The sequence below is a fragment of the Pundamilia nyererei genome, unplaced genomic scaffold (assembly GCF_000239375.1).
Source record: "Pundamilia nyererei isolate P.nyererei 1_Seehausen unplaced genomic scaffold, PunNye1.0 scaffold00108, whole genome shotgun sequence".
Lineage (NCBI taxonomy): Eukaryota > Metazoa > Chordata > Actinopteri > Cichliformes > Cichlidae > Pundamilia > Pundamilia nyererei.
Window position 1 is genome coordinate 1,020,088 of NW_005187509.1, and position 10,707 is coordinate 1,030,794.

The 10,707-nt window shown below is 49.0% G+C and overlaps 1 protein-coding gene across 1 annotated transcript in view; it reads left to right on the forward strand.

The window, feature by feature from the left end:
- Nucleotides 1–1,537: 1,537 nt before the first annotated feature.
- Nucleotides 1,538–10,707, forward strand: part of ppargc1b (peroxisome proliferator-activated receptor gamma, coactivator 1 beta) — a 61,074-nt gene continuing 51,904 nt past the window's right edge. Inside the window, exon 1 of the mRNA XM_005741221.1 lies at nt 1,538–1,877. Within this exon, the coding sequence (XP_005741278.1) occupies nt 1,797–1,877 (81 nt within the window). The 5' untranslated portion in view covers nt 1,538–1,796. The remainder of the gene's footprint in view (nt 1,878–10,707) is intronic.

Genomic DNA, 10,707 nt, shown 5'->3' on the forward strand with positions numbered 1-10,707 from the left:
TATTTGTGTAATAATCAGATGAACAGGTATACCTAATAAAGTAGCCAGTGAGTGTATATGTTGGGGACGTTAAAGCATCTTTTTGGTATAACTTGGGGTAAAGTGAGTATGTGCTGACGTGGAGCTGACCCTGTGGGATGACTCAGGTCAGACACAGTGTACAGCTCACACTTAATCCGCTGCTTCGATCTCACACAGAGAAATCAATCAATCAATCAATCAATCAATCAATCAATCAATCAATCAATCGAGGCTTTATTCGCCACATGCAGGTTGCCCTGCAGTGAAATTGGACCCGACCTCCCCCCCGACCTTACACACACAACACCGACATCACATGGGGATACAGGTCGGAGATCGGTAGCGTTACAGAAAACAAACACTGAAATATACACTACAATTGGAAAGTACAAGAGGAAAAAAAGAGACCTCTACTCATGCTTGGCTCCTAGGAGGACAGCATGAGAACAGGAAACAAAAAAACTCCTCTGCACAAAAAAGCACATAAATGTCCACAGCACAACATTATGGAACACGTGACAAGCCACAGGGTTGGGTGGGGGGTGAGGAGTAATCCGAAGCAAACACAGCAGCCATCCTGCCCAGCGCTACCATTCCAGCGCGGGCTCAAACCCGCCGTGTTCCCAGGAATCATGAAGTCTGGCTGTATCCAGTGAGCTGGGAGCAAAGCAGGCTCACCTGCCCGGCCTGACTGACCGATGCTGAGCCCACCTGGCTGATTTACTCATTTAAGAATAATTAATCAACATAATCTCAATTACAACAAAGAAAGACTAAAGTAAATACTGCAGGCTGATATCGGCCCTGCTGATCAGTTTATCAGACAAAACATGAAGTTTCAGTATTTCACAGCACCTGCAAACCTGCCCCTCTTCTCCACCCAAAGATGGAGGTGGGATTGATCCAAATATCGATAGTACTGATACAGTTATTGGTATTGGATCGATATGTTGTTTCTGTCTGCTAAGCTGACCCAACAGGCACGTCTACATTCAGGAATGCTAAAAGCTGTTTTGTTATTGCTGCTCATTCAGATGTTTTCAGGATTTGTAAATTGAAGGTAATTCATCCTGTAAAAGTGACGCCGCGGCTCAGAAGCTGGCATTATTAAAAGTGTCGGTAACACCAGCCTGCAGCATCACTGGCACCGGGGCACAGCGCCGAGGCCCTCACCTGAATGCCTTCGGCCAATGGCAGCAGGCTGACTCAGTGACTGACAGAAGTTGGCTTTACAGTTGCCTGGCAACCGCCACAGGATGCTGTCCACACCTGTGCTTTTCAAAACAAAGTTATGAAGAGTCCAGAGTGAGGAGCAGGTGTGTTACCGTATGTGTGAGAGAGAGAGTGTGTATGTGTGTGTGAGGGAAAAGGAGAGAGAGAAGAGAGAGAGAGTGAGTGTGTGTGTGTGTGTGTGTGTGTGTGTGTGTGTGTGAGAGAGGGAGAGAGAGTGTGTTACTGTGTGTGTATGGGTGTGTGTGAGAGAGAGGGAGAGAGAGAGTGTTACTGTGTGTGTGTGTGTGAGGGAGAGAGAGAGAGCAGCGGGGTCCGGGCAAATGACGCCACACAAGTTAAGCCCCCCGGGGGCCGCCTCTGGGTCCCGGGCCTCATGTTTGTCCCTGTGTGGGCGCTCAGGTACGCCGATCCTGACGCTCGCGGTCCGCGCACGTGTGGTGTGCGGGTGAGCAGAGGCGCCCCCTGCAGGCGCGCTCCCGCGCCGCTGCTCCTCCTCCCGCTATACTCTCCGCCCGGCTCCGCGGCTCCTCATTCAGTGGAAGATGGCGGACTGCGCGGCGCTGCTGGATGAGGAGCTGTCGTCCTTCGTCTTCAGTTACCTGACAGAGAGCTCGCGCAGCCAGGTGAGAGACCGTCCGTGCACATGCAGCTCTGCGGACCGGGGCGCGTGAAGGGAGCCAGCGGCGGCATCCCGACCCAGTCTGCATGCGCGTGGGTCCGGGTGTGTGTGTGTGTGTGTGTGACTTTGACGCAGTGTTGGAGGAAGTTTTCTTGTCGGCACGCAGACCGGGACACGTGTTGTGTCCTCACGCGTGAACTGTTCGTCATATTCGGGATTAAAACTGGTGTGTGTGTGTGTGCAAGATAGTGTCCGTGTTTGGGGACCTGTCTGTGTGCGTCCCGCTCCGGTCTGCCGGTCCCGGTGCCGAATCCGGTGCTGGTGCTGTGAGCGAGGAAGGGCGCGCGGCTCTGCTCAGGTGAACTCAGAGCGTTTTGTAAGGCTTTGCGTAACCGCGCGTTACAAAACGTTTGTTTGGGTCACGTGGTGTTTTTTTCCCCCGTTAAACCGGTGTGTGTGTGTGAGGGGGAGAGGTCACCGGTGAATCGGGGTGAGGATGATGATGGTGATGCGTGGAGTGGACCCGCGTGTATCCGAGCAGCCTCGTGCTGTGCGCGGAGGGAACTCTGCTCGTGCACGCCCCTGAAATGAAAAATTCTCACGCGACACCGGAACTTATCGGCTCTGATCTCCATCTGCTGCGTGCGGGGCACACGCGCAAACTATTCCGTCTGTCCTTGTGCGTGTGCACGTGCGCGTGTGTGAGTGGAGATGATCAGGCTGAGGCTGGGGCGGTGGGGGGATTTGTCACAGCTGATTGGCAGCTTAAGCAGGTTACTGTGAGTGTGTGTGTGTATACAGGGGAGACTGTGGACTATTTATACACTTACATGTACTTTTACACACACTGTAACACACACACACACTGTTACACACACACACACACAGTATAGTACGTTACAAACACAGCCTGGGGCAACCCTCACACACATCATAGTAAATATAATCCCACACATGTGTGTACTGGTGTGTGAGTGTCCATGCTGTGTGTATGACATGTTTACGTGTGTGTGTCTCCAGCTGGTACACACACTCTGCAGTCTTGAGCCGTGTTGTTGTGAGCAGCCACACGTCTCTGGTGCTTCTGAGCGTGTGCGGCTGAACTGAGAGTGAAACGTGCGATCAGAACATGAACAAGTTTGCTCTGAAACAAAATGGAGTCGAAGCTTGGCGTGGAGCGGCGGGGACAGCGATGTGGACGTGTGTCCTGCGAGGCTGGGCTGCAGAGTCCTTGGAGATAAAGAGCAGACGAACCAATCGGGTGGTTGTTGCTATCCCTACGTGGGTCCTGTACAGAGTGATAAGGTGCCGGTGCTCTGAGGTGCATGAACATGTTAATATTCGCTGAGGTTATTGGAGCAGGCTGCTCTCTCTCTCACTGTGTGTGGATGGCTCTCGCCCCTGCCGGCTGCTCATTGTAATACTACTCTCTCCTCGTGACCGGAGTTACAGAACAGGCCCGCTGCAGTCATGTGAGCTGTAGTGGAGGAAGGGAGGGGGGGAGGGGGCGTCACCGTGACGTAGGCGAGTGCCAGCACCGCCTCCTCCCCTCCTCCACCTCCTCGTGCTTCTCTTCTTCTCTTTTCATACTCAAGCTTGTCATTTCCTTTTCCTGTCGCCTGTCTTAGACCTGCTCCCTGCCTGCTGCAAGCCTCTGTGTGTGCTGTTTCACTAACTCTGACTGCTCCACAGCATTTCCCCAGTTTGCTTTGAGTTCTTGATGAGCAAAGCAGCAGACGGCTCAGTGTTTGAAAGGTCAGGCTGATGCCGTCCTTCAGTGTTTCCTCCCAGCGAGCGGCGTGCAGACAGGTCGCTCTCAGCTGGAAAAACGTTCACTGCAAAATGTGATTTTCGATCAAACGGAGTCAGCTGACGTGTGCTGGGAGAGCGCAACAAGCAGCTTGTTCAGAGCTTAAATGAACTGTGGACCCCCGGGCCAGCCAGCTAACCCCAATTGCAGGGGCTGCGGGTGAGTCGGTGCTGAGCGCCATCAGGCTGCCGGCTGGATCAGGTGTGTAAAATGAGTAGCTGGCTGCAGCTGGACTCTGGGCAGGGCTGGCTCGAGGACACTCACCTTGTTTCACTGTAGCTGGTCAACGATTAGCTCGGCTCGGCGACTGTGACCTTGCAGCCACAGAGAGTCATGTGTGTCGACTGATGTCAGGAAACGGGGGGACACATAGGCAGACGTTCCCGTCTTCACTGCATGTGTCTTGAGGTCACGGGGCACTGAAGTGGCTGCACCTGTTTGTGGGCGTCGTAAAAACCGTTCTGTGCTCCTGAAATATATCCTGAAGCATGCAGAAATGTCTGAACGCGCTCAGTTTAGGGTTGGAGCAGACGTGCCCCACCAGCCTCACCGCTGTGTTTGCGCTGGGTGAGATGCTCCACTCAGACTCCAGATATTTGAAGCTCGAGGACGCGGAGCGTCAGGACGTCCTCTCAGGTATCCACTCCAACCAGCAGCACACTCTTGGCTGACCTGGTGCTGTGCAGGAAGCAGCTCAGACAGTCTCTCAGCTGAAGTTTGGACCATTCTTGGTGTGAAGGCTTTCAATTGTGTGGTTAACATCATGAAAAGGATCAGTGGCTGCTCACAGCTGAGTTTAAAAATAGGGCTGAACGATATATTGCATTTGCGATAATATCGCGACATGATCAAGTGCAATTTTCTAACCGCAAAGGCTGCGATTATACTCTGGACATGTCCTCCTCCTGAGGCCGCATTTGTAGACCGATTACGTCACAGCGACGCGCCGAAGGCTGTCCAAATTACTACCATATCCCAGAATTCATAGCGCAGCCCAGCCAAACTCCAGTTTCCAGCAATGGCGGCCGCTACTAAGTTTTAAAATTACTCATACTAATCTTTCTGGGTCACAAAATAAACTTTTAACATATTTTCAGGCGAGAAAGTAGTTGTGTAAACATCAAATATCTGCTCGGTTTATCAAGATATCCCATATTTGCAAAAGTGCTTCGACGTTTTCAGAGGCGTCTGCTACCCTCGCTCGAGGGTTACTGATGCGGCCGAGAACGGCACAACTCCCGGCACATCATTTTCAGATCACCGCGGACTTTCGCTGCTCGGGTTAAACGTAATATATAAGTCACTTAGACAACCTAAAAATGTTATTGTTGGGCTTTTTTCAGTGTTTTGTTTGTTCGTGAGTAAATCGGTTTGGCTGAGATTAAAGTTATTAGATTAGATAAAATAAAACTTTATTAATCCCCCGGGTGGGTTCCTCCTTGGTTTTCACACAGCTGACTAAACGTCAAACAGAAAACTTATTAAAGAGAAGTATGAGACAGTCGAGAATTTACACCAGTGTCTGGTTATATTTTAGATAGCAAGAAGCAGACGGCCGAGTTTATTAAACTCCACCGAGACAGCGGTGACGCTAATCAAAACTAGCCTTCTGATTAGCTAATCAGAAGGCTAGTTACGGCTAGTTAGTTAAGGCTAGTGTGGTAAAGCCACTGATTTTTTTTTATGTATATTTCTGCAATCTGCACATTGTACTGACTTTCATTTTAATGTTTACACCAGGGTTCCTTGTCAGCACTTTATGCTCAGATGTTTGTAAGCTAAAAATAAACTATTGTGTATGTTCAAATATACTGTTGTGATTGAAGAAGTTAAATAAAAATGTCAGTCATCAATTCATGCATCACCTCATGTCATCATAACAGAGGTCTGTCTTCCAGGAAAGAACAGTTTAAAATTAATGTAATATAGTATTGGCCATACTATATGATGTATTGCTTGTCTTTGTTTAATAATACAGAAGACAAAGACCTTAAAAAATAATCGCATATCGCATCGCAATCGCAATATTGGGGCAAAAAATCGCAATTAGATTATTTTCCATAATCGTTCAGCCCTATTTAAAAAGGCCCCACACACACTCTGTGAAGCACTCTGGGCCTCCTCTGGGCCCAAAGCCACATGAGAGCTGTGATGAAGCTGAAAATCGCTCTGTGCTGTTTATCGTGTTCATTTCATGGAGATTTAGCCCATTGCCACCATGCCTCTGAGTGCGTGTGTGGCGTCAGTGCACAAATAGCTGACAGGAGCAGTGATGAAGGGTGGAGATCATGAGAACCAGAGCAGGTGTGTTCCTCCTGTGATGCTCGGCCTACCTGACATAAACCACATCAGTCTGCAGGTGGACTCTGACAGAGGTGAGCTTTGAAGTTCCAGGGCAGCGATGGATGCAGGCATCACATCCAGAAGCAGACAGGATCTACATCTCTGAAGGTTTTCTCCATTTCTCCTGGCCATTCTCCTTCTTTTATCTGTCTGTGGGAGTCGTGATGTGCAGTGCTGCAGTGCAGTGTGTTCAGCTTGCAGCCCTGCAGTGACTCACCTGTCTCACACACACACACACACACACACACACACACACACACACACACACACACACACACACACACACAGCGGCAGTTTTAGATGCAACGTGTGTCCAGAAGTGATGTGTGTGTTTACCATGCTGCTAATATACACTGCAGTAACTCGGTGTGGCTATTGGAACACCTGCCAGACCGAGTTCAGGGCACAGGAAATGAGCGGTAAGTGGGCAGGTTCCGAGCCAATGAGAGCAGACCTGCTGATGGTGGTGTGGATCGTGTTTCCTGTTGTGTGTGTGTGTTGGGAATTTGGTTTCTTCCTCTCAAATCCCTCCGAGGTTCATCAGGAATCCGCCTCAGAGCCTGGCCACCTTCAACGACTGTGTGTGTGTGCATGTGTGTGTGCGCGCGCTCTGCAGGTGAGCGGTCTCTCTGTAATGAAGGATTCAGCATCACAGATGAGATTTTGGTGATTTTAATGCTGCCTGAGTGTTCAGGTGCTCTGATCCTCACGGTCATTCAGTGGTGTCACATATTCCTGCAGATAATCAGCACTGACCTTCAGATTCAGGCCGGGCGAGCGTACCTCCTCATAATGTGCCGTTTTGTGTTTCTGCTCTGGAGTAGCTGAGGCAGCGTCACCTTTAGCCCAGTTTCCATTAGAGCTGGGCGATAGAACGATAACGATATGTATCGCGATATAACTTTTACTCGATAGAGAAATTAAGCTATCGCGATAGACCTCGCCGCTCTTGTTCTCTTAAAAAAAAAAAAAAAAAAAAAAAAAAAGGTCAGCCGATCCAAATTCAGTAGCGCAGAGCCGAACCAATCACAGCCGCAGCGTCACGTCGCGTGACTTGTTACGTACAGCACAAGTGCCAAGCCGCACGTGTGTTTGTTTGGGAAGCAGCCAGCGGGTAATGGAGGAAATGAGTGTGCCGACTAGAAAAATCAACCGAGCGTGACCGAAGAGAAAACAGATGATGGTCCAATGCCGGAGATATTGTCGAACAGAAGAGCCATAGAAGCTCCGTAGTGTGAAGGTATTTCGGCTATTTCAAGTCTGACAAAAAACAGAGTAGCGTGCACTGTAAATGTGCCGAAAGCAAGTCTGGAAATACAATAAACTGGTGCATGCGTCACACTGTGCGCCACGTTATTGTTTCGGTGAAATGAATTTCTACAATACTGTTACTGTTCTACTCTCTGCAGTGTTTAAATGCTTACATATACACAGTTACTGTCCGTCTACACATACGACTCTGTTCTGCTTCTACGCCCCAGCTTTGTTTACTTTTTCCCACCGAGGCTTCTAGACTTCTGATTGGCCAACATTTCGGCACGGTTAGGAATCTAGCGCCACCTGCTGCTTTGGCATGTTCATAGCAGCGTTTTCCTTCATTTCTGCCTTTATGTGTGGACGGGATTATTTTTTAAAACGAAAACGGAAAATCTCCGTTTTCAAAAATACCCGTGTACGTGTGGACGTAGCCTCAGTCTCTGACTGGAAGCGCTAATTCGTCATTCGGCTTTTGTCAGACTAAAGTAACTGTTACAACTGTTTGAAAAGCTAAGCTATACAACAAGGAGAGATTGAGAATTCCCTTTTAGTTCTCAGTTTATTTGATATTGACAAAAGTTAGTCAGTTTTGTCTGTTCTTCTGTAAAACAAACTAAGATTTATTTGTAGAATTAATACTTTGTTTCTAAGTGGAATTGACAATTTAGTCTGTTTCGTTTGTTCTATTTTGAAACTTAGACGCTTTAGCGGCTGCCTTTTGTGTAGTTTGCAATATTTGCCTTTATTTATCTGAAAAAGTCTCATGTTCCTTAAGTACATCTACCCTGTTGAACTTATTATGGGAAATAAATATTTAAATCAAAACAAGCTGCTGATTATTTCACATTTTACTTGTGAGCAACGGCACATTTAAATCTTACAAATATAGTTATTTGGCTTATATCGTGATGGATATCGTTATCGCCTGAAATGAAAAAAACATATCGTGATATGAAAAAATCTCATATCGCCCAGCTCTAGTTTCCATAAACGGGGCTAGCAGAGGCTTACTGACCTCACAGCTGCTCAGAGCTTCTTCTTTAACCACTTGAGTCCGCTGTCTTCGTGCGCATCGTTTTCCTCCTGAAGCTGTGGCTGAGAGCCGTTGGTCGTGCTGTGGGTTGCTTTGGTCACTTTGAGCTCTCCGGAGGATCTCGTAGTGGAATAAATGTGTCAGCAATCCTCTCTCACATGCACATGTTCAGCGTGTAAATCTGTTCATTGGGGCCAGGTTCCAGGTTGTTGCTTTAATGCAGATGATCTGCCTTACAGGCTGTGCCATAGCTCACACTTTTCTCAGCTTTTCTGTTTTTCTGGCTCCTTCAGAGCTTCAGCTCACATCACTCCATTTAAATCATCACAAGCCATCAAAACAGTAACCACGGGACTGAAGCAGGTCAAGCAGGGATGTCCTTTGGTACTGGAGCTTGGCTTCACTCTGTCACTTCAGAGTCAGCTGATGCTGAGTGTAACCGTGAATGAGGCGAGCTGAATTATGGGCACACAGGACCCTGGTGTCATTATGAGGTTTGAGCGGGGCAGGTTTGCAGGTCTTTGGCTGTGAAGTTGTGTGCTTGTGGTGGCGGCGGGGGTCCGTCCTGCGGCGTGCAGAGAGGAAGAAGATGCTCCGCAGCTGTTCGTTGGTTCTGTGAGCCGTGCGCTGTGCGGTCCACAATCAGCCTGATGAGGATCTGATTGTGGTGTTGTGGTCCTTACTTAATGCCAGGAACAGGACGTTTCCTGTGGTAAAGTAAGGCGTGCGTATGTCTTTCCTCGTAAAATCAGAGGTTTTTTCCTAAATTTTCCTGAGCGTGGATGCTTCCACATGAACGTCCTTATCTAACCTGTACAGGTGATTTGTATTCTTCCCAGGGACTCGGTGTCGGGATTGATATTGTCAACATGAGTGTGAGGCTGGTTTTCTTTGTGCACCTGCTCCTGCTGTGGCTTTGTGTAGCAGGCTGATAGGAAGGTGAAGCAGAGGGAATCCAGCCTCCAGCTCAGGGCTGCGGAGGGAAACATGGAGGACCGGAGGTCGCAGAGTTCACCGCCTGCCCTACTTCCTTCAACTTCTCTGTGTCTCTTACCTGATTTATCACGGCCGAGGCCTGTCTGTTTTTAAAATGAAGGCAGTTAGGTGACGAGAACAGTGTGAAGCCTGCCGTCTGTACAGGAGGAAGCATGTGACACATTTAGGAAACAGATTCTGCTGCCGGGCCGAGTGGACCTTCATGCAGCGTGAGCACTGCAGAGGCTTTGACGATGCTTGGGTTTGGGTTTGAGCTCAGACTTGTGGTGGGTGAGGCTCTGTCTGTGAAATGTGTCTGCTGCTGATCGGCGAGGCCTGGGCGCCTGCCTCTCTCTCTCTCTCTCTCGTTGTCACGCTGCCAATGTTTTGGCTGGGCTGGCGTCGACTCGGAGGTATGGAGCTGTAAAGATGTCTGCGATGGGAGGACACAAACATCAGCTGCACCCTGGTACCCGAGTGTCGCGCCGTCCTGTAATCCAGCAGGATTACTGGCTGAGATTACAACAACAGGTCTTCTCCTTAGTTCAAGCATCACCGTGCTTGTACTTTCACACACATGTGCATGCGATTATAGGACGAGAAGGCCTTGCGAGCATCAGAGAAGAAGAGTAGAGGGCGAGCCGCTTTGTGTGATAAAAAGTACGTCTCTGTGAAACCCCGGGCTTCAAACACTGTATTCATACCTGAGCCAACGTGTCATCGGACGTATGATCAGCGCTTCTTTAATTCTGAGCGTCTGGACCGAGTTAAAGCTGCACCTCCTCGCCGTCACTCGTGTCGTAGTGCTCGCAGTAATAACTTTCGGCACTTCTGGACTAGCCTTGGCACATCTTTTCCCAGCCGGCGGCAGCTGCGTATGATAGGAAGTTTCAAGTATTCTGTGCCGAGGCGTACCACAGGGCATGCCACAATCTCACCTGTACACACCTGTATTCATACCTGTGCGAGGCAGCCTGTCATACGCTCTCCTTGTAGCAGAGGACATTCAGGGCGCACGGCAGCGTTCAGCTCCGTTCAATCACACGTGTCTGCATCCAGTGCTCGCTCACTCCTCACTGAACCACGCTGTAGCACCGGCACCACCCAGCAGCTGCTCCACCTTACTGAACCTTCTCATGGGATAAAAGTCACCTCACTGCTGCTAACAAGTACCTACAAAATACTGCAGTAGTTCTGCAGCGGCATAGTATAAATATAATACTATACTGCAGCACACGAAGTACAACTGATACAAGTTGTGGCAACTGAAACAAGTACTGGCAACGGTATAGTAAACAGCAAGAGCAAGAGTACTCCACTGAGTAGTAGAAGCTTTAGAAGCTGTTTTCTAGTAGTAGTAAATGGTGAATGGCCTGTATTTGTATAGCGCTTTACTAGTCACTAAGGACCCCAAAG